Source organism: Grus americana, chromosome 10 (genome assembly GCF_028858705.1).
Source record: "Grus americana isolate bGruAme1 chromosome 10, bGruAme1.mat, whole genome shotgun sequence".
In the NCBI taxonomy this organism is placed as follows: domain Eukaryota; kingdom Metazoa; phylum Chordata; class Aves; order Gruiformes; family Gruidae; genus Grus; species Grus americana.
Window position 1 is genome coordinate 5,444,974 of NC_072861.1, and position 24,866 is coordinate 5,469,839.

At 40.0% G+C, this 24,866-nt stretch overlaps 1 protein-coding gene across 1 annotated transcript in view; it reads right to left on the reverse strand.

The window, feature by feature from the left end:
- TLN2 (talin 2) overlaps positions 1 to 24,866 on the reverse strand; it is a 190,936-nt gene that overhangs the window by 14,716 nt on the left and 151,354 nt on the right. The window contains exons 41-48 of the mRNA XM_054837153.1: positions 24,209 to 24,375; positions 22,575 to 22,758; positions 20,816 to 20,941; positions 18,937 to 19,053; positions 16,479 to 16,664; positions 11,979 to 12,086; positions 8,091 to 8,196; positions 4,830 to 4,954 (exon numbers count right to left, since the gene is read on the reverse strand). Of these exons, the coding sequence (XP_054693128.1) occupies positions 4,830 to 4,954; positions 8,091 to 8,196; positions 11,979 to 12,086; positions 16,479 to 16,664; positions 18,937 to 19,053; positions 20,816 to 20,941; positions 22,575 to 22,758; positions 24,209 to 24,375 (1,119 nt within the window). The remainder of the gene's footprint in view (positions 1 to 4,829; positions 4,955 to 8,090; positions 8,197 to 11,978; positions 12,087 to 16,478; positions 16,665 to 18,936; positions 19,054 to 20,815; positions 20,942 to 22,574; positions 22,759 to 24,208; positions 24,376 to 24,866) is intronic.

Below are 24,866 nucleotides of genomic sequence, written 5' to 3' on the forward strand. Positions count from 1 at the left end.
ATAAAGGATGTGTCATTCTTTCGTAAAGTTTAAGAAAATGCCGATGGCCATACTCTGATCTATTAGGCAGCCCAGATGGTATTCAATTTGTGAAAAACCAGTCACCAAAAAGAGGCTGAGGAAAAGTAGTTGTCTGAACTCGGTTCAGCGTAGTGAGTGGACTCAATATTGCACATATATGCTAAGCAAAAATGACTACTTTCAAAGGGAATGCAGAGAAATCAAATCTTGCATTACTGAGAATGCTATTGTACAATGGTTGGATTAACTTCCACCATGGAGCAGCAGGTAAAGCTCAGCAGGAAAACAGATAGCTAAACCTTAGTATCTCATCAGGTAACATTATTTTTTCCCCTTGTGTACCAAATGAATTTCTTTCCAACTATATTGAAATTTGGGGGGGTGGGGAGAAGAAACCACACCCTGAGTTTCTCAAACTTCCAAATCCTACACTTCATGTCATCTCAACTTCTTTTATTTCGGGGGGTGTGGGGGGGGTGTTTCTATTGACAGATGATCCCTTCTGTGGAGAATTTATTTTTGAAGCAGCCTTATACAGCACTCAAACTGTGGAACTTCTGCTGATTTTTCACCTTTTCTAATAAATCCTTGTTTTCTAGTCCTTCCCTGTAGTTTTCCCTTCAGCATTCTCAGGTATGACATGTGAGGGCTGGATATTCATGTTTGAAATGGGGAAGTAGGCACAATACTCGGTCAGCACTGTCGGTATGTTTACCAGCCTGTATTCTCCAAAGAGCATTCCTAATAGCAATAAGGACATGTAGCAGTTCAAGACTGAACACAGCAAAACACCCTACAAAAGAAGTAATTCTTCTACCCATCCCATAAGTGTGTCCTGAAGTGTCATAAGTTCCTGCTCATCAACAGTACCCTGACAACATGTATCAGTTCACAGCCTTCACGAACAAGTTAGGAGCAATGATGTGATACATGGCAGAAAAGTTCACCTTGTAGGATTGTAGTTACTTGAGAGGGCTACTTGGGTTTCTTTAGAAAACCAGATCTCCGAGAAAAGCAATTAGCTTCTTCCTCACGTAGCCCCCCATGAAGATCAACATCTCTTTTTCCACAAGCTTAAATTAATAAGCTCTTATTGACTATGTACACGTATAAATGGACTGGAAAATGAAGTCACCAGAACAGAAAACCCAAAATTATTAGGCTACCTACAAAGTCTGTAGCATGAAATATCCTAAAAATGTTGATTGTGCCATTAAAAAAAAAGAATTTGAGGTGGTTTTGTAATTCTATTTTAGCAGTTTTCTATAGAATCTCCATTATTAGGGGTAGCATAAATAAGGTCAGGGTTAACAGGAGAACAAATAAGCCCCCAATCTCATTGCTAAACAGTAGAAAAAAATTACAAGAGACAAACCATTTTATTTTGAAGCAGCTCTCATCTTCTACTTCATAAAGAGAAAACGAATTAAGTTACTGCAGTGAGCCATGGAAAACACAATAGCCATTTCAGTGAAAGTCAGTTCTTGGCACAGCTGCTGCTCACTGTCATAAAAGGACCTACACAACATAAAAGTCCCTCCAAGAGCAACTCTACTGATAAAGGAGCCCTTCATGTATATATTTTAAATCGGATTAGATTAGATTAGGAGTCTGCAGGAAGTTTTCTAAACCCACTTGTGAGTGAATGTACTCCTTCATATTGCCTTCTATTATGTTAAAACCCCCGGAGACAGGGCAGGACACTGTAGGAATATGTTTGATATATAGTTGGATTAAATAACAACCTAATATATCAAACATATCACACAGAGTCCTGCAGAAAAAGGCATCCAGGTTTGATTCATCTTGGGGGGGGGGGGCGGGGGGGAAGGACAAACTGCTGAAAGCTGACAGCAGGGAACTCTTACTCACTACTAAAGACACTTGTGTTTGAAGGCATGAGCCTGCATAGAAGCATGAAGAGCGTACCGACAGAATAGGGTAGGTACAGCAATGGTCTCTGCTGTTGTACCGCATCTACCGCACCTTAGTCCTTAAAAGTGTTCTTCTTCCAGTATTAGTGAAGCACGTAGGTTTTGTTAGACAAAGTGTTTGTCTTCTCAAAAAAATTACTAATTTTGGGGGTGGTGGTGGTGTTCTTTTACAGCCAGTGGCATATTTGCATAACAGGAGAAATATGTGGCTGCATTGCAAGACACTTGACCCTCCAAAAATGGAAAACAGAAAAAAAAAGAGTCCACACTCAGGAAAAACGTAATTGTATTTAAAAGAAATGTGACAGCCAAAACTTGCCTAATAAACAATAAAGATCTCATTGCTTCACAGATCATTCCCCACCTTGAAGACAGAATAGGTTTTGTGTTATGGGGAGGAGTAACAACATCTGCTTAGGAGAGTCCTCAAAGTGCTTGCAAGATATAAGCTCAGAAGACATACAGATATTAACAGGGTATCAATGGGGCAGTGGACTAGCGAACTAAGCATTTTAGGAGCACGTTCACCAGTAGCCAAATGACCGGGGTTTAAAGCAAACAGAATATGCGTCATACAATAAAACACAGGCAGCAGTTAGCAGGTCTGTGTCTCATTAGAGATTGTTCTCTGGGATAAGATGATTCCCAGTAGTGGAAAATGAAGACATCTTATGCTATTGATCTGAGTCTAAGACATCAAGGGGGTATGATAGGGGCCAAAATATGATGAGAAAACAAGGGAAAGAATTGAAAAAATCCAAAAGTATCCAAAAAATTAAGATAGTGGGACAAATGAGAAAAAACCCTACCTTCAACTATTGATTGTTTTCTTTAGAGAACATAATAGACAAACTGGAACACACAAAGATGAAAATTTCAAGCCTAAATCAAATCAGTCCCACTCCCTGTCCCAATAACAGAAGCTTACCCAAAAATAAAGAATCAGCCACCAATTAATAATGATGAAGATGATAGATTTCCTGGAGGCAGATTATTCTGAAATTACCAACTGAGGAGTTCTCTGCAAATTCACTTGATGACGATTACTGTTAACAAAAGCAGGATATTGGTCTAGCTGGACCAGCAGTCTGTTCCATTGTAGAAGATAGCTACTATTCCTGCATCTCATAGACTAAGCATAAAAAAAATCAATTGTATCAACCCCCTTACCTAGTTTAGTCATTCACACTACAACATTATCTATGTTGTCAAAGATGAGCATCAGAAAGACAGAGCCTGTTCAAAGCAGGAAATGCTACTCTGGGAGGATACAAACTACAAGTCTTCAGCAGAAAAAGTGGTATTTGAGCCACGCTGTGATCTTCCTAGTACCTTTGATTACAATCCATATTGTGAAAGGGATTAAACCTCTAAAAAAGGATGTAAAGGCTGTTTAAATCCCAAATGAACCAAACAGTTGGATATGAATTTTAGTTTCAGAAAATGACAAATAAACAGACCAATAAATCACAGGCAGACTGGATACTCAAATTAACATGTTAAATGAGGAGCAGGTGTGAGATCTGTATTCACTGGGAAATTACAATGACCCTGGAGTGGCTTAGATGTTGGAAGGAAACTGCTCCATGGTTACTAGGCAACACACATATGCTATTGTGCAGTGATTGTATAGAAAAGGTGATGGAGGACTCTTCCTCTCCTCTGACTCAGCCTGTGTCCTCTGCTCTGTAGAATCTCATTATAAAGGACCATTTTTCTTTATAAACAAAATGGATGTACTTGTTAAAAAATGCAGGACAAAGAGCATTTCTTTTTCATGAGCTAATTTATTCCCATCACTAAGTAAGGGGGGTGGGAAGTCCTCGAAGAGTGAAGCTGCCAAGAAGTATTTCATGTGATGTTCCTGAATGACAAAATACCACCCTGCACCAAAACCAATCACCCAACATGAATGTTCTTGAAGCCCAGGTTTTTAGAAAGACTTCTCATCAGCTTTACTTAGAAAACAGTGTTGCACCTATAAAGCAGCGTGAACAGGGAAATAGATACATAGTCCTTTCTTGAATTACACAGCCAAAGCATGGTTTTCATTTTAAAGAGATGCAGGTCTAGGCAACATGGAAATTTCTTCTAAAACCTGCCTGCTATTCCACAATAGGCAAAAGGTACCAATTCTCTGTGATCCAGTCGTGTGAGCTATGCATACAACCATAAGTAACAGAGGTTTCATATATTCCCTCTGTACCATGCATGAAAATAGTTGGCCTGCTTTTACATAATATATTCAGAGACACATTTGAAATGACCTAGCAACATGCAACAGCACTTGCTTTCACAATGAACTGTAATTTATTTTCTTTCAGGAAAATTAAATAGAAATGGTCATACCACATATCTGATTTGATACTGAAGAAGCTACTCTTTTAGCATGGCATAAAATGCTATGGTTTTAATCTTAGAAAATCCTGAAGGTTATTCAGCATTGTGCTGAATCCCTTCTGTGTTGCTGCTGCTTTCTCCTGCTATACTACACACATTCAGATGAGAACAAAGGGTCTTCAAAGGAAAGCAAGTGAGAATGACTTTTCACATCCGTAAAATGTGTTTGGAAACAGAAAAGTAAAGAATCAACAGTAATGATACTGTAACTCTTAAAAGCATTTTTAACATTTGGCTTTTCTTCCTGTGCTTGCTCATGGCTGGTGCTTGACTCACTCCCTGAAAAGCATCTTTTTACCCTCTTCCTTCATGGGTAAGTCCCATCCAGTACACTGTCTAGTGGCACTGAGACTGATGCAAGGTTTGACTGTTTATACCATTATTGTGGACAGTAACAAAGTATACACCAATATACGGGCTAAATGCGTCTTCTGCTTTATTAACTTCAAAGAAACAATGGGGATGGATACTCACCTTTGGCTTGGCTCTTGGTTTCAGCTGCTCTAACTTCTTCGCTGCAGCCTCAATTGATGCTGCAGCCCCTAGTAGCTCTGTCTCCGCAATGACTGTTGGGTCTTCTGGATCCACCCACTCTGTCCCTGAAATTAATGGAGACGAAGACAATAACTTCAGTGCTACTGTGAGCTGCCATTCAAACAGCGTGATTTACAATCAGACTTCAAGTGCCAAATATGGAATGCACATCATAGAAAGCTGATTTTAGAAACCATAATGGCATTAAACCACTGTAGTTTATGCCACTGAGAGCAAAATGTAAGTCAGAGTGCAAAAAAGTATTTAGCAGGATTATTCTGTTATGAAAATAACTTAAGAGCTGTGCAAGCAAAGCAGCTTCAAGAAGGAATACTGTCCATACTGGGAACAAAACTAACTGCCACTCAACCTGTGTTTATCAAAGCTCTTATTAAGATGGTTTCTAAAACCTGACCAAGTTGTAAGGTACATTGAGAAGTCTGACAGAATGGTAAAGATGATAACAGATAATCATCCAAAACATGCTTTTCAGTCTCTTTTTTTGGCAGCGGTTAGAGATGAAGCTAGTATTGACAGAAGAAAGCATGCTTTTGGCAATGTGTTTCTAACAGCAATGTAGAGAAGGCCAAAGCAGTTTCTGTAACATATCTGAAGGTCAATTTTTTTTGTTTGGGGGGGTGGGGGGAGAGGGCTGGGGAGAGGTGTTTGAGTTTTTGGCATTTCTTTTGGCTCAAAGAAATTTTGTTGGTCTACAAAATGAATACTTGGCTGGAGATGATCTCAGATTTTTGGAAGTTCTCAGTGCATTATTATTTTCAATTTCATAACATTATTCTCTGGATGACAAGAATCAGAAAGCATCCATGTTCTGGATTGAGGGAAGCAATAAAAAAGCCAAAAGGAGAATCAGATGGAGAGAGAAAAGGAAACCAGGAAGAAAACTTCTAAGTTCTTAACTAATAAGGGCAAGGGGAGGAAGTGGCGTCACAGATGGAAGAAAAGGATGGGAAGCAGTGTACACTAGCAAAAGGAAGACTAAGCTAGAATGAAAAAAAAAACCCAAAGAAAAAAAAAATCTATTAGGGTCTTGTTAAACTTATTTAAACTAAACCTAATATTAAAATATCAACTGAAAAATTAATCATTGTTAAGGAAGAGTGGGGAGAAGGATACTGGCACTTTGCCTCAGGAATAGCATAATCCACGTCTGATTCATTGAGCACCAAAGGAAATAACCTTGAATGCTTATGGATCAACATTGCACCAGCTAAAGAATGAGGCAGTTTCTGCTATGGATGACCAAATCACAGAATACAAAATGACTGAGTGCTATTTACGATGTGCTGGGAGAAAGCTGAAGGACATGGTGCTGTAATCCTAGTGAGCTAATATCATGCTGGTTATCCCTATGTACTACAGTTATATATATTTTATATCAAATATCAAAACATTGCCAAAGACAATTTCTCTGCTCAAATGGTGTACAAGATGAAGGAAATCTATATTAAACCCTAATACTGGCAGATAAGCAAGGGGAAAAAAAATTTGTACAGGCAGCATGTATAAACACAATCAAAACCAAACTTGTAAAATGTAGCAGTTCCTCTTCAAAAAAGGCATTTCACAAAGGGGAAAACATTTACATGCTAAATTGATTAGAAGACAGGATTTTATCATGTATCTATAAATCAAAATTAGGAATGAATTTGGGAATGGTTAAAAAACATTTTACTTTACACAAAAAAGCTTCTAAAGTGAATAATAATAAAAAAATCCCCTACAGGCAGTAAGTGAAAAAAGAAATAAAAAGTAAATTTTTATTTTAATGAATATGAGGTAAAATGCAGAAACTAGTGGAAATGAATAAATGTCGCCAAAGATGAGGACAATAAAAAGATTTTTAAAAAGCATTTAGGGAATAGAAAAAAATCTGATATTGGCTTGGCTTGTTAGCAAATGAAAACAGAAATTTCAAAACGTAAGAAAGAGTGCAGAAAAGGCTGAAGAATTATAAGTTTACCTGAACAGGGAAAAAGCATAATGTAGATCACTGTTATATGAAATGGAGTAACTATATTAAGACATAGAGAAAAAAAACCTACAAGAAATAACTGAAGGAAACCTGCAATGAATATTACACAGAGTATCAGAAAAATTAACATCGTGTTCTCTAGCCTAGCTTAGGAAAAATGATTCAACAAATATGAATTTACTAGAAGCCTTTGGGGGACGACGACACAGAATTAAAGAAAAAAGTTATTTCAATGCTTTATTCAAATATTTTATTGTAGCATTCTATTACCTATGATATTAGAATGCTCCTATGCTTTTCTGATGGCTGTGAGCATTTCTTTAGACTAAAGTTCCCATTAAATCTGGTAGGAGATGTGCTTCAGCAGTAGTGGTCTAATATTTAAAAACACCACTCTTAATATGTATTCATCTCATTTAAAATGTAGAATATTAGCACTGTCATAATAACAGTTTGCATGCATCACTGGATAAAAATTTTACTAAGGAAGTCAGTGCCTGAGAAAAATATCACTCATCTGTTATAAGAGCAGTGAACTTCTGCTAAGCAATGGAATTAATTGCTTATTTGAGTGCTGAATTTATATTTGTTCACAAGTTGTTCAATTCTAAGAGTTCAGGAAATCATCCAGACCACAATTTTCTGAAGTCTCATAGTGTCATTAACACACCCAGGACCCAGACAGAGAACTGTAAGCACCATAGACCTAAAATTGACACCACTGCTAGAGGCTGAGTATTAATTCAGTAAGATGATGGTATCCCCTTTTATTTGAAATTGGAAAGTAACTGTCACTGCAAAGCAACAGACTTATTTTGACTGAACAAACATGAATGTAAGGAAAGGAACAAGGCATCCAATTACAATTCAGCCATCAGTTCAAGAGGAGTGATATTGTATTTTGTTTTCTGCTACTGTGGCTCGAGTGCCCTGCTTGATGGTTCCATCTTCAAAGGCCATATGATTTACAGATGACTTTTGACCGACCATATGAAGTGGGAGAGGGTCAGACAGGTTTACCAATACTGTGAACAAGTGAATACCAGCAGAGAAATTAAAGGAATGGAAGTAGGGGGGCCCAAAACCACCTAGAATGTACTAAAAGAGGTTTTGCTAGTTTTTGGTTTTGTTTTAAACTACAAAAGTGACAGATCATCATCTCTGGAGTAAAAAGCACAGTGTACTGGTAGCCAGGCTGCCCAACTCACCTTTCATTGCTTCTGCTGATTGGATGAGCTCTGTAACAGCACCAGCCACCCGCTTGGACAATGAGGCCAACTGATGCTTTAGTTCTGGAGATGGTTTTTGAAGGATCTAGAGAAAAAGATAAAACGCAATAATGTATGTTAGTAAGGATTCCAAAGAACACTGGAACATACCCAAGGCACACTAGTGAAAGATTTATTTTATACTGCAATCGGCTGAGAGAAAACATGAGTCCAGTGAGAGAAACACAATTGTCAATGAATTGCTAGGAGCAAAGGCTTATACTCCAACATCTGATGCATACTAGGAAAGTGGCACTGCCTTGCATGTCAACAGGAACTGACAATATTGTCTGGAAGCTCTCAGTACTAAAACTGGAACAGAATTCTCCAAAATAGAGGTGCATGTGTGAGTATGTGGGAGGAATATGCAGCTTTAGCACTTCCTTCTCAGATATTATAGTCATTATACTTACAGATCAGGCTTAGTCTTTCTAACTGCTGGATTTTCTAGCATTAACAGACTGGTTGGTCACTATTTCTAAGAAATACAATTACAGAGTTCTGCAAGCTAGCGCTAGTTGCCTGTTCTGGAAAAAATCAGCAATGGCGAACACAATGGAAATGCGAACCCTGGGCAAGACCCTTAAATAGATGGGAAAGACAGACACCTCTGAACTGAATTTGCATAAAGTATGAAACTGTACTTCTTCAAATGGAAAGCAGTCAGACATTCAGATAGTGAAGTTGAATTCGTCCCCTGAACAGGAACATTTGCATTTTTAATTATCATATTGTATGGAAGAAAAAGATTAAGTTCTGGAAAGTCACGTATACTCAAAAACTACTTCTGAGAGGAAAGTGACAGACATATAGAGAGATTTAAGAGCAAAACAAGACGTTGTGTCTCGAAAGTCACATTCAGGTGTGCATTTTCTTAATGTTTTCAAAAATGTCCCCGCAAAGCAGCTCTGAAAACGAGGTGCATGTTTAAAATACATTTTATGTTTTTGTAAGCGTGTTTCCCATTTTGCGCTCAAAGGCCTAATCCCTTACTTTGACAGAATAAACTATACTGAACCATTTTCTTAACTTTGCCTGGCGAGAACTCTGCGACACGAGGAATTCCATCTCTCTGGAACCGCCATGTCAATGTACAGGTGGACTGGTCTCCTGCTTCCTAAGGATGACCTTTAGCCAACTAGTTTCCATAGTAAACAGAATTACTTGAATCGTCAATAGCTTAACCATCTGCAATGCTAACAAAACGTAAAAGCACAGTTATAACCAAGGTTTATACACTGCATAATCCCTTAGTATGGCAGAAATTGAGCTTGAGCATCTCAAGGGTTATGTTCCCTCACATGCAAAAATGTCCAAAAATACATGAATGTCATCCGACTATAGCAAATAATAACATTTTCTGCTCCAGCAACCTTGACACTAGTGCTACCTATAATAGCAGTGACAATGTTGGAATTGAACAAATGGATGCAAATTTTAAAACTAGGCTGTTTACAAACTGCATTGTTTTAAAGCCAATGTAGAACTCTCAGCAGATTCTCATGCCCTGCAGAGTCATGCATACGCATGGCATGAGAAGAACAAAAAAGCTTCAGACTTCCTGTCATGCATCAATATTGACCGAGATGGAGCATATGAATATATAGCAGGGCAGGTCAGTCTTTAACCTTGCTAAGAATACAACTTACAAGTTGTTTTATACAAATGTGTGCATGCCCAACAACTTTAATCAGCATGTTCCCTCACCCTACCCCTAGCTAGGTGATTAGAGGAATATTCCTTTGAGCAATCAAGTCAGTTGTGTGCCACTTGCCCAATGCAACCTCTGCACAAGTCAATACACCAGCTTAAGAAATGTTAGATATTGTATTTGACAACTCTTGCACCTAAAAAGTGTCATCCTCAAAGAAATATGGCTGCTGAATAGTACTCCTTGGCATTCCTGTGTTGAGACACCCATGCAATCATGCCTAGTCTGACTACCAAGGGCATGACTGAACTTACTAACAATTGTATCAAAAGGTGCCACATGGACTAATTACAGATTTCTAATCTGAGATGATCTGTGTTTCTGGAGGTTACAAATGAAATGAGATTGAAGACCTAGGGGTTCCAAACTAACAGAGTAACAGGGATCAGGAAACAACAGGATTGTCTGATGCTGGAGCCCTCTTGCTATCGTTTTCTTGTATCTGAGAAAAGCAAATCTGAGCTAGGATGTTAAGTTAGCAAGATTGTGTGTGGCAGGACAACACAGCTCAGGTAAGCACAGAACAAGCAAACAAATCACTTGGACTATATCTAGACTGTGTCTCTGCCACAAGTCCCAAGAGTGAGAACTCAGGGGAAAGAGGGCAAAAGTCCCTAGAGCAAAAACTCTGTCATTTACTTGGTTCAATGCTCCTCTGAAAGTGATCTTTCATCTACTTCCCAGATCCTGTTAACATGTATGGAGCACAGCATGTGTGTATGATGCGTGTATGCGACTAGTTCTAGACAGACTTCAGCAAAGAGTCAAGATAAAGTTACCATTCCATACATATTTTTTTTTTCCATGCAGGCATTATGCTCTTCGATTGTGTTTGTAATCTGGGCCAGAGTCAGTTTTCTGAGGCAGCAAACATTGAGGGAGGGAGGCAATTTTCTCATAGCTTTAGGGCCCTGAAAGTAAAGCAGCTTAAGGTAAGAAAGGCCTGTTCCGTGTTATTGGAGGAACAGGCCTTTCTTACCTTAAGCCTCTTTAGTGAAGCAGAGGGAGAAAAATGAAATGAGCAAAAATTGACTCAAGTCTTTGGTCTGTTCTGGCATATAGTTTGAAACAAGTACTATGACTGAGTTCATGAGACCAAATCTGAAAAATTCCCCAAAGTACTTTTAAACTAAACTGCAATCACGCATCTAATGCTAAATTACTTCCTGCTATGCAGCTCTAGGAATTACATTAACGAGTTCAATCTTTCTTGAACTATTTTCTCTGCTAGTGGCAAGCAGAACTGTGACTTTACTTCTCTGTTACGTATATTTCAACAAGTTGATGTAAATGATTAGACATGCTGTATTCTCAGCAGTGAAGATGACTTGGATTTGCTAATCTGCAGTTACTGAGTACAAATTTCAGTTTCAGAGACTTTACTGTATCAGCTTAAAAGAAATCTCTGGATGTCCACGAAGCTGATTGCTGATTTAAGTCACCTCCAGAATCGTCAATATCTCACAAATGTTAGTTCGAACACACATTTTTGCTTCCTACAAATGTAATAGCAACAGAAGAACAATATATTATGCGATAATTATGTACGGTCAAGAAAAGGCAGCTAACAGCAGGATTGATGAGTTTGGATTTGAGTGGTGAAGTTTTATGCAGAGCTTTGGGGGTGTCATGTCTGGCATGAGTTGGAGAGCTCTTTGTGAGGCAATGCTGGCTTTGGGGCATTGAGTAGGTGCCTCTCATTTTCCTGGAATCAGGACTGCAAAAGGCATGCAAATGTGTATTCATAAAGATTACAGAACCTCTCTGGTCTGGGGGAGAGGAGTGTGTCTAATGTGTCTAATCCTTATAGTGAGCCTAAAAGAATACCGAAGTGTCTTATTTTAATGTCTTTGTTGGAGACCATTTTAGGTCAGGACCCATACTACCTCCAGATCTGATCCAGAATTCAGTCTCATTTATGTACTTCCAGTCTTCCTTCTGTCTTGCAGTTTGGGCTGAAGGACTGAGTTTACTTTTGCTTTTGCTGAATAACAAAACTGTTTATAATATTGTGACAAACTGATAAAAATGTGTCACTAGCAGCCACTATAGAAAGAGGTCAGAGAAATTATTCTCCTTGGGAGGGATCCAGTACGTGCATGCAGATGACCCCTTACCAAGAGAACATGTTCCAGAAGTTCCAAATATCCCAGGGTACATTCTATTCCAAAGCGCAGGGCTCTCTCCCGAACTTCTTCGCTTACATCTGGGTGATATGATGCTTGCTGAGGAGGCAAAACAACATTAGTACCCCAAAACTGCTCCCACAAGAGGAGGTCAACACAGAGAAGATAGGGGAAAGAGAAGGGAAGAGATTTTTCAGAACATGCAAATGACATTTGAGCTTGAGGGCCAGTCGTTTCTGTTGTAAAGGTGTAAGCAAACTATGCTCGAAAAGCAGAGAGCTCCAGTTCTGAGAAAGGCATTGGGAATACTTCTATCAGCACATCCTCTTGTCTGGGTGTGCTTCCTTCGGTATTGTCAGCAGTAATACTACTTCTTTCTGCTAGTTGAGAACAAATAAAGAAACCCTTGAAGAACCATTGAAAAATACAGGAGGAATTATGATTTCTTCTAATGAAAATATATCACTTGGAAAACATCTTGGAGCTGGAATGGGCTCTTGGGTTGCGTATATACTGTTCTACGGTGCAAAGGTTATGCTATTGTGGCTCTTCTATTTTACCAATACAAAAAAAAAAAAAAAAAGAATTAGAAGTGTAGTTTTGCCATCCACAAATGGCCATTTACATCTCACAGCTTAGAAACATGCTAAAACCATTTTTTGTGGTAGGCCTGTACAGATGACCATCAGGGAATGAAAGCAGAAATGGCCATCTGATTTAGAGATCAAAGCACTGGGCTGGCCCCAGAAGACTCCAGGCCAATCAGAGGTCAACCACCAGCCCAGTGCATGGGTCAAATGTGGGTGTCTCACTTTTCCTTCTCCATTCCACAAGAGAAAAATAATACCACATTCCTCGTAGAAAGCTTTGCAAATGGCAGATGAGAAGTGCTATGCAAGTGCCAGGATATCGTTATTCTACACAAGACAGACAAAAACCAAACCAACCAACCTCCCCCCGCTCCCCCCCCCCCCCCCCCAAAAAAAAAAAAAGCAGTAGCTACTTTTTGTTATCTGGTAACATAAGTAAAAACTTATTAATGGCTTTAGCTTGACACAGGGATTTAACACACAAATAGGCAGTGCTGGAACCATCTGTTTACATACAGAGAAGCAGCAGCAGAGTCAGTTCTTTGACTTCTTAAGGATTTCCACTAAGTATAATGTCTGACATCTGACATAAGTCTGACTAATTCAACCGTTTCATTTTTAATAAAACTGCAGCCTCTTCAAGCTTTTTATTTTCTAAAATAAACTTCTGTTCAATACAAAAGTTCCCTAGAAGTGCTAGTTGTTGACAAGTGAAACTTCCTACAAGTCTTAAAAATCAGCATTTCTTCTCACAGAATAGCTCCTTCCATCCCTGCAGCCCCATATCTTCCATTGGGACGGGGGATTATCTCACTGCTCACTTATTTTGAGCCCTTCCCACAACCCTCAGCATCCCGGGCAAGCACTGTTGTCAGCTGAGCTTGGAACTGGTCTACGGGCTCCCTCTGCCGGGAAGTTCAAGATCAGCAGAGCACGAAAACGGCTCTCAGCCACCTTCATCTCTTCCTGTTGTTAACAAATAATCTGAAGGGAGAGATGAGAGGAAAGACGATAGGATTTTCCTCAGCTTCAGCATACTTCAAAAAAACTCCAGAAGCCCAAAAAATCCAGAGCAGCTTATTTTTCATTTTCTAATAGGGCAGAAGGATCCCTCAGTGTTTCATATGAATACATTCTTAAACAGCCTAATATGCATGTTCTGCACTTTAATATTATTGTTATACATGCAATCAGAGCAAACATCTGTAGGAGAGAAATATAAACTTCCTTTTATGCTTTGCATACATAGCCAAGACTGATATCAGAATATTTTGGGAGCATTGTTAATGTTCAATGGGTCTTAAAACCATATAATTCACAGCAGACTAAAGAGGTGATAAAATTATTTTAGGAAGACATATTTGTAACTGAGAAATATCCTAAAAGAAAACTCACTACACCAGTCAGGACTCGCAACAGAAATGTTTATTTTTGCAGACTTGCACAGAAAGCCTGCCGAAGCACCTCAAACTGAAACATGCATCTGAAGAACACAAATACACATGTATTTCCTCATGACGGGCTTCTCTTCACCATCAGCCCTCATCTTCTCTTCACGTGCTTTCAAAACAGTAAGGCAGCAAGCACTACTCGGCTCTAGTGCTACAACTCCTAGCCTTTTGGCACTGCTAAATAACTTGTAGAGGTAAAATGCACTGACATAGCCAGACTCAAAAAAATCAGTGCTGTTTGAAGGACCCTGGAGAATCCATGTAGTCTAACCTCCTGCCTAAAGCTGGATCAACATGAAATTCAGACCCGATCACTTAGATCTTTAAAAACCTCCAAAGATGGAGATTTCACATCCTCTTTAGGCTCCTGTCCCATTGCTTAATTATCATCACGGTGGAATAATTGGGAGTTTCTTTGTTTCAATAGAAGGAGAGGAGAGGAGAGGAGAGGAGAGGAGAGGAGAGGAGAGGAGAGGAGAGGAGAGGAGAGGAGAGGAGAGGAGAGGAGAGGAGAGGAGAGGAGAGGAGAGGAGAGGAGAGGAGAGGAGAGGAGAGGAGAGGAGAGGAGAGGAGAGGAGAGAATTTGTAGAAACAGGATGTTCTAAATAAAGTCTGGTACAAACTGTGTGTTTAAAAGTTTTGTTAAATGACATAGCTATTTTGCGATGCATTTTAGTGCTTTAAAGTAGTATACCTGGAGACTTTTATTCCTGTTTGCCCAATAACCACTGTTGAATGTAGGAAAGCTAGGCAAGATAAAACTAGATCTTACTCCTTGCAGTGTATCATTACAGGTAAGTAGAATGATTCCCAGCCTGTTTCCTTCCGTCAATTGCTTTCTTTGCGAAGGTAATTCCAGGGGAGATCACGAATGCCTTTCTAGCATCCCAGACCTCCATTGTTCTGTTTGCAGGAAGTTTCATCCCATCAGCTGCTTGCAATCCATGAACTCCAAAACCATAAAATTAACTGGGAGCGTAAGTAAGCATAAAAAGATGAATGTTCATCATGAAATGTTCAAAATTACGTATCGGGCTGTATATTGTGTATGTGAGTGTGTTTATAATATTTTTGGAAACAGAGGAATCTGTTCCTGAGAATTTGCTGCCTGTTTGGAGACATCGAAACAAAAATGTGTCTGCACTAGCCACTGTGAAATGACAAAGGATGTTTAGTGTGCCTCAGCATCTGAAGTGATGGCCAAACGGATTTGTCAGAATGTTGCAGAACTAGGAACTGTTCTTAGCCTCCCTTAGAAGTTTCAATTAACTGTATTGTACCTAAAACATATAAAGCTACAGTAGTTCTCATGTAAGTAGCGCAGTTATTGAATTTTCCCATGGAAAGTGGCTTTGTTTTATTGACCTTCTGAGTTTATGAAGTGGAGAGGACAGAATCAAAATTTGAAGCATGCAAAGGGGTCAAAGTGTCAGACACTAAACACCCTGTCAGAAAAGTAAGTAAAAATAAAAAGTGTCATTCAAAGGTTTTGTACAAATCCAATTCTAAGGTATATTAGAACTTGCACTTTTGTACAAGGATCATTTTAAAAACAAAAGTAACCCTTCCACCTGGGCAGCATTAGGCTAAAAATTAATCTGGGACTGACGTAGGCAGTTAGGATTTGACCAAATACTGAAAATCAGACACTTCACAGAGCGTGCCATTATGTTACTGTCCTCTTCCACACATGCAAGGCAAAAGTAAATAAATATAATTTACAAGCAAAAGCACTTTTGTGTTACTACTGAAGACCGAAAGGAACAAGATCTTCATAATCCCATTGTTTTTATGTAGGTGTAGATATTTTTTCTCATTGGAAGAAAGCCAAAGGGCTTAATAGCTATTTAAATGCCAGATACTTTTGCTCCAGTTTTGTAGGTCAGTTTTTGAAAGTTATCTAGCTCAAGCAAGTGTAGAAAACAGGGTACCAATATTTTTAGTGCAAAGGGAAAACACATTTTTGAAAAGCACAGGAAAAAATTGAGCAAACCGACAGGTTTGGTTAGGGAGGAAAGGACAACTAAAAATACACCTGAATGATTCCTTTCACCACTCCTTTCACTCTTCCTAGAAATTTTGAAATCACATTTGTGACCATAGGATTATTTGTATTTTCTACTACTTGCACAGATTGATTGTCTTCCAGTTCAATAGGAGACTGAAAACTAGGAGATTTCAGGTCAAAGAAAATGTCTCATTTTCACAAAAAGAAAATAGTCAATATTAGCGCTGCTTGGTTTTTTTGTGCATAGCACAGAACATCCTTTCTGGGAGAGATGTTCCCTTAAAATTATCATAACCGTTAATTTTCTCATCTGAAAAGCTAAGCATTAACACAAAGAAACTGAACAGAAACTCTAACATTCAAGGGATTTAGGGGCACACACAAAAACCAACCAACAAAAAAAAAAAAAAAATCAGTCTTAGGCAAGGAAGTGAATCTTTACCTTACAAGCTGTCAGCATGTCAGCTACAGCTTTGCGGCTCAGATTTGCTGTAGCGATCACATCCTCCTGTCTGCATGAGTTCCCAGCTGCAACAGCTTTGGCAGTTGCCATGGTGATTCCTTTCGTCATCCGGATTGATTCTTCAGGTGATGATGTCTTTTCTGGAACCTCCCTTGACTGAAACACCTAAAAGTGTAAGCAGAAGGAAAGTCCGATACCATTCGAGTCAAAACAGAACAGCCATGAGAAAGAGACAGCAAGTGGAAGCAAGCTTCTAACAGCCAGAAATTAGAAACACTTTGGAATACTTGAATAACATTGTTGCTTGTCATGAGCCTGGTCTTCATAAGCCTGCTCACCTGCAGACAGCAGAGAAAAGCAATAAGCTGAGGGAAGCATGCAAGAAAAGATTAACCCATTCATCTTCTCTGCCATTTAAGTACCTGGATGACAGTTTGTTACAGACAGCTGTTCACATTTTTACAGGATCAAAAGAATGACTGTTTTTAAAAGTATATTCTTTTTTTGTCCTAACTGCTGCTTAGGCCAGACTACTCACATGGGGAGATCCTTCCCTCTGCAAAGGCTGGGCCCTACCAAGGCCTTGTTGATAGCACAGTGTAGGACAGACTGAGAACATCACTAAAATATTCAAATGTCTCTTAAAAAAGTGGAGGTGGAGCGTTGTCTCTGACGCTATCCTTAGTCTCCCTTAGAAACCTAAAGATACAATTTTGCAGGGTGAATCGCGTGAAAATAGTTCAAATTATCTGACAGTAGATACTACTGTCATGAATAGTGAAACACATGAACTGTGCTAAGATGTAGGTAATAAGAGCTGGGTAACCTTAATTTTATCTTCTATTTTCTTTTCCCAAGCTTTAGTCTATATTTGCTTGCCATTCTTTTACCGTGCAGGGACAATTCAGAGCACACAATTAAGCAGAAGAGGTTTCTTGACTACACACAGCGCAGGCTAAGCAGGCTAGCGGTTACAGAATGTAAATGTCTGGACAAAAATGAGCCTGATCTACCCCATGCTCCCGGTTCATCAGTTTTTTTACTTTCTCTCTCCAGAAATGGAAGCAATGTTAAAAAATAAAGTCTAGTTAAATATGTTCAGGACATCCCTCAATGTTGCTCAGATTCAGTCCCTGGAGTTCCAAGTCAAGCTTGACGCATTGTCTTGAGCACATACGTGCCATCCTCAGTTCCTCTCGACCCTCTCCTAGTACTCCACTTTCCTCCCCATTGAAAGAGATGACAGCACCACCACCACGGACCCATTCCTTAGCAATGCTGACAAAAGGAAAAGGAAGAGGAGGAACATTTCAAAGAGATAACAAGCAGATTGCAAAAGCAGGTGTGATAACTCACAATCCTTCAATGACAGATCTGGACAGGTTTCAGATCAGAATTATGGGAAGGAATGTAACTTAGCCAGGCCTTCACGAGGACACACGACAGTAACGAGCATTAGATATTGTCCAGAACATTCCCGATCAGGTACCGATTCAGGAGTTTTTACCACTGCAAACACCATATGAATTGCCAGTAACTATATAGAGACTTTAAAAAAAAAAAAATTAAATAACAAGAGTTATTTCTTTGTGACAACAGCATTGCTCACACAATGAAAAACAGGTGTTTTATGGAGAGCACTTGACAAGGCAAAACCGTGCCAGTGCAGTTACAGTGTAAGAATTGCTAATCCACAGACTATACAACAAAATATTTTCTGCTGAAGATTGTGCATATAGGGTTTTTTTTAAATAAAAATGGATGGTAAGTAAAGGAAGGAAAAAATCAGGCTTCTTCCCAAACACACAGGTATTAATTTATGCCACTGACTAGTGTGTAGCAGTAAAAAAAAAAAAATAACTGAAAGCTGCAGCTGAAGGCTATACTTTTGTATCCTAAAGAGGAAGGAAAAAATTGTCATTGTGTAACACCTAATTTGGGAGAGAATTCCATGCTACTGTTAATTCCTGCTCAGACAGAATATCAGATAGCAGGCAACGCATCACTGGTAGTATCATTTCATAATGGATAGTAGGAAAAAGAGAAACAAGATTAAACTGCAGGTGCCATACGGCTATGATGCTGAGGAGACATTACCAAAACCAGGATGAAAAAAGTGAACAGCATTGGACTCAGAAAAGAGTATCTGTAGCAAAAGCGTAACGTCTAAAGAACAAAGACGCTGTCGCTTCCAGATTTGTACATGACAGTAGCGTCTCAAATCTCAAAGCAGGGACCGGTAACGTCTGAAAATAGATAGGCTGAAGCGGCATTGTAATTGATCTTTCAGAGATGATTTGCAACAGGTAGAACCAAATTGCATGCAACACACTGCAAGACAGTAAAGCATAGCTCGAGGAGGAGTGCCTGGGCAGGCTGGTTTGAGCGTAATAGCATACTTTCAAAAACTGCCACGTGTGGCTATTTTGTTCTGTACCGTGAGTTCCTGTTTGATGTACTCAATTGTGGCCTCAAGAGCTCTTGTCCCTCGAGTAGCTTCATCTTCTACTGCTTTAACAGTCTTCAAAAGCGATGTGACATTTGTTACCATCACCTGAAGAAGAGAGAGGTGAAGACAAAAATAGGTGATTCCTTCCTCCCATTTTCAAAGACAGCAGGGTAGAAAGCAAGACAAAGCTACGTAGCATTATGACTTCTAATAGGGCCTAAGAGTCTTCATGAACTGTGTTTGTTACGGGACTATATACCAATTCTCCCGTTGGTGAGTTTGCGAAAGCTCCCTGTAAGTTGCAGAAATGTAGCACGACTAAGTGCAGAGGTATACCACCTTAAGTGCGAGCGTTCTGGCAAAAATTTTACCAAAAAATGGAAAATTCACAACATTTCCAAGGTAGGTCTCTTATACATATCGATTATGTTAGCATCTTTTCTTCCCGCATATCTTACACTGCAAGCTGAGAGAGATGTGAATTGAGGTACGGTATTTCTTTTTGAAATTGACCCAGCACGTTCTCTACAATCAGATAGAACCCCAGGTAAGCAAGCAGCCAAACACCAGCCTCAAGCCCAAAGGCAGATATAGAATCAGCGTTCCCGTTCCAAAGCCAAAGTCCTGATGCAGAATAATCTAATCGTCACTATAATAACTACACCTTTCCTACACCCCATTGTGTTGAGATACAAACGATAGCTACTACAAAAAAAAAAAGAAGAGACAGAAAGGCCTGCTTCTTGACAATTATGACTTAAACCACGGAGAGTTCTTCACAGCAGGAAGAACCAAGCAGCCACTTTTCTTGACTAGATGGGTCATTTTCAAGTAGTGCCTCAACAGTATACTGTTATCTTGTGCTCTGAAAGGAACAGAGGCACAGGTGTTACAGGTAAGCAACAGACATGAGAGTGAGAAGAGCTTCCAGCCAAGCAAGAGACTACCATGACACTCTCATAATGTGAAAGCAGAAGTAATACCGCCTAAATCTCCACATCTGGAAACTGCAGACATGAAGCCACAAGATCTTTTGTGAGGCAAATGTCATAATACGTCTCAGGTGCAGGGAAAATGAAGCATAAAGATATCACAGGTATGGTGTAATCTGTGCGAGTTTTGAGCTTTGATACCTATGAACTTCCAGGAAGGATCTAGGAGAGAGGGGTCAGAAATGCATAATATCCTACTGTAGAGTTACTGGAGGGTGTTTTCCTCCTCCCTCCCTCCCTCCCTCCCCTTCTCCCCACCTTCCCCAAGCTGCAAGGTCTAAATAAGGAACCCGCACGCTTATCCTGAGCATATGTCACTGTTCAGAATGCAGTAGTTAGGTAGCATTTTATACTGAACAAATTGTAGTCTATAACATTATTAAAGGAAAACCTGGCCTCAGATATGGGCTTGCAAAAGAAAGAAGTTTCTCTTCAGAAAGACTACAGTTCTTTCATCAACATAAATGTCATCTGACAGCCTACAAAAACTGATAGCTTCTTCTTTACTCTTAGAGTGGTGAGGTACTGGAACAGGTTGCCCAGAGAGGTTGTGGACGCCCCATCCCTGGAAGTGTTTAAGACCACGTTGGATGAGGCTTTGGGCAACGTGGTCTAGTGGAGGGTGTCCCTGCCCGCAGCAGGGGGGTTGGAACTAGATGATCTTTAAGGTCCCTTCCAACCCAAACCATTCTATGATTCTATGATAGCTTAATGGCAAGTCCATAGTGTCTTTTTATTTTTCCGTATCATCCCAGGATGACAAACAAAGAAATGAGATTTCAGGCAATCAGAAATTGCTGAAATCCAAGCTTTGCTCGTCTATCAAGCGTGATTGCGCAGATACTTTCAAATAAAATGTAAGAATAAGGTTTTACCTTGGCAGCACCTTTCAGTTGGTACATGGACGGATCATCTGCTGGTTTGCTGGCAGCTCCTTTGGTAGCACCAATGAGATCAGAAAGGGCCTTTGCAACATCCTTGATAGCATTGATCAGGACAACCTATAGGAATGAGAAGTAGCCGTAAGCCTCAAACAAGAAATGGTAGCCTGGATGAGAGTGTGATTTGTAGAACACAGGAAAAAAAACCCCCAACAACAACCTACTACTGGTACACAAATAATACCAACCTCCCTCCACCCCAGTAAAACACATAATATTCTGGAAGAGAAAAAGTTGTGTTGATATTTCATACAACCAGTCAGAATCTATGAAAGTGACTATTTCCTGTGAAGAAATTGAAATGCTAATTGCAGGTAGGATTTTTGTCCTCTGAGCTTCTCTAACAGGACGTTTACTTTTCTCCATGTTCTTTACCCTTTGGACAGAAACAGGATGAGAGCAAGAAAACAGATTGATTATAAGCTTACAGTCTAATGGCACAGTTATTTACCAATTCTGAAATCACCAGCTGAAAGATCAAATGTACTTGCTATGGCTAGGTATTAGAGACGTTCTTTCAGGGAAAAGGAAGTCGAACCTCTGTACGAGCCTATATAGATTTAAATGCCAAATAACTCGGTTGGCCTTAAAGTCAGGAAATGTCAAATCTGGAGATACCGTTACCTAAACCCAAGCTCAAAGACAGAAGTCTGAGACAAAATACAGACACTACAACAGGCTTATTAATTCTGTTAGGGTATTATTGGAATAAATCTCTCCTCTAAATTTTTCTCTTTTTGGGTAACTCAGAGGCTCTTTGACCATGGAAATAAGAAAAGAAAAGAACCCGAGACACAGGATAGCCGGATGCGATTCTCTGTTGTCCAACTGTCTACGTTGCGCAGCAGGTTGCAGCGTAAGACATCTGAAACTCTATCGCACCGGGTAAAGCATTGCTGCTATGGGAAAATGTTGTAACAGTATTGGGTGGTAAAGCTATTAGAAATGCTAGAAAAATTGCAAATGTTGCTAGCTTAAGGAAATCCTTAAAAAAAAAAACCAAAAAGCAGCACTTCCAGCAAGATTGTCCTAGAGAGGACCATCTCGGAAGTTTAGTCTGTCATACAAGTTAAGCAAAACAGAACAGACATCCCTTTAAGACCGTTATGCAAATGAGCAGACTTTTTGAAAGTAATTTGGTACCACCACAGGCACATCTGCAATATGCTTGCCAAGCTCCATTTCACCAAGATCCAAACAAATAACGGAAGAAATGTTTGAGATAATCCTCATTGAAGGCTGAAGTTCCTGAGTTAAACGAAGAATAACTCAGGTCTAGCTAGCGAACGACAAGAGCTTGCTAGCCTACATAAGTAACACATAGCGCACGACCTAGTCGTAAGCTGGATAAGTACCTTTAAGTCACGCAAGCTCTTGAGAACAAAAGCGGGATGAGTCACGGGACCAATCACAACTTACTAAAAACGAGACAAATAGTTTGCCAAAAGCACCACAGCTGGAACACAGCTATGATAAAAGCAAGTGTTATACAAAGGCCCGTCCAGTTCCACTCAATGCTTTAACCTCTCGATTGTATTCCAAAAAAAGAACTATGTCTGAATAAACCCAGAAAAGTCCCAGAAGAGATGAACTGTAGCATGCTGCTTAAAAGCAGAAGCCTCCCAAAGTCTTCTCAGTTGAAAACTGTCTCTGGTGTCTTTAAGAGTATCAGGAAAACCTTAAAACATCTCACCTGTGTTTCAGGATCATCGGATCCCAAGCTAGCAGCTCCCAATTTTACTACCTCAGCAAGTTGAGTGATGGTGTTAGCTGATGACTGAGCTGCTTGGGCCAGTTTGTCCTGACTGGAGGCAGCACCAGAAACCAACAATTTTGTATCTTCCACTAAAGCTTTTGCTGTTTTCAGGATATTTTCCCTGTAGCAAAAAAAAAGAAGCAGCAGGGAAGGAAGTGGAAAAGGAGAACAGGAAAAAACTCATGTTTTTCAACATTACGGTGACTAAGAGCTACACAGAAGAGCTGATCTAAGTCATCGTCCCAGTGTTCGCTTGCAATACTATAGCACAGGCCAGGTTGCAACTTAAAAAAAAAAAAAAACAAACCCAAAACCGAAACAAAACCAAAACCAAATGACTAGCAAACTAATAGCATTACATTTTGGAGTAGATGCAAGGCAGTTTATTAAAATGACCCCATCTTGAAAAGAAATGAGGTAGGGCAGTAGCAGAAGAGACCATTGCATGTGAACACCGACAGAAAATCTGGCCATGCTGTGAGGAAAGTAACAGCTGTCAAACCTTCATCTTAAACAGCATATCTTAAGGAAACTAAAATAACGATTTGTAAGGAACGTGGTAGCCAGAATGGCAGAAGGAACAGAGAACGGGACCTAGTCCGGGTTCTGCCCCCTCCTGCCCATATACATGTTTTGACACGTCAGGACAACAAATCCAAAGCAACATTTGGGTAAAAGAAGAAACCATTTTGAGTATGCACTTCACAAACGGGGTGAGTCAGCCGAGAACTTGGACCACATATATGTAAATTGTCAGCCAGGAAAGTAACGGCAGCTGTATGACAATCCCTAACTTTCAGTCTGCAGAACGGCAGCAACTGACACACCATTGCATCTTTTCTCTTACTTAAGCAAGCGGCAAGGTGGGAAATAAATGCCGGCCATGCAATTGTCACTTAGGCCAGCTAGTCTGCAAAGCTAGTCAACGTCTCGGCTGTGAAGCCCTGAGCATTACCACAAAGGAAGTAACAGCGAGATGCCGGAAATCTCTTAACGTGATGAAAAACGCTGTGGGACTATGTTATCGCAGATGCTACCCAAAGGGAAAACGGGCTTATTTCTGCCAAAGGGGAAAACACGTGGCATAGCCGTGCCGTTTCCATCACTGCCATCTGCAACAGCAGTAACCATAAGCGTGATTTAGCAAGACAGACAGACAGTAAAGAACAGCTGTTGGGAAACAGGTTATAGAAGACTCCTCCTCAACGTGACGGGCAGCTAATTTTCGCTATTGGAAGAACAGCGCACGGTAGTCTATGCAACAAGATGGCTCGAATAAAAACACAAAAAAGGGAAAATAGTGCTACAGGTGCCATTTTTTGTTGGAAGTGCTCTTGACAGGTGTTCCCCAGCTTTGCAACGTAAAATTCTTTCCTCACAGAAATAACGAAACTGAAGTTTGCTGTCCTCTATCAACATCCCAATTTTCCTACTCCTCACTCCACCACCTCATTCAATTTCATTCAGGGGAATCCAGAAAGGTAAAAATTTATCTCGACGTGTGGGTCGCTTCTGCCAGTTCCACCGTTCCCCCGTGCACGCGCTCTTCCATCTTTTTCAGTTACACTGACCTGTGGTCCGCAAACGATTCGTCGTTCTCGGCATTAAGGGTTCCGGCAGTAGCAAACATGATAGTGGTGTCTAGATCTGCAATTATGCCAGACACGGCGCTAGCCGCTGTAATACAGGCTTGGGTGCCTTTGTTTCCCGCTTGAAGGGCAGATAAAACTAGGGAGACCTGGAAACAACATAAAGCAACAAGGCCGTCATGGAGAGAAAGCCTCATTATGGGAGGTCAAGTTAAGCGAGCTTGTTATGGTGACCAGAATCAACAACGGAAATTCAGTCCACAGCGTCATTTTGCAAACTTTAATAAATCTTTCCTTCCCCTTTCCCTTATCTGCTCTCTTTGTGCAGTAAGGATCACAACGACTTAAGATTGTGTCAAATTAAAGGGGAGTTCAGCTAGGAAGTCCACTTTTCAGACAAAAGGAAACAATCTGCGAATCATAGGATGAAGCACATCAGGTAAAACTTCCTCGAAATACAATCAGAGGTAACAGGGAACTTGCACCAGGATAAACGCCAGAGCTGAGAGCTGCTGCTTTTTCCCTGACGCGTGCAAATAAACACTGTCCTTAAGGATCCTGGGAGTCACGTACAGTACACCGATATAAACATCGAAAATAGAAAGCGTAGACTCTCTGAACCCAGACGCTAAATACCATT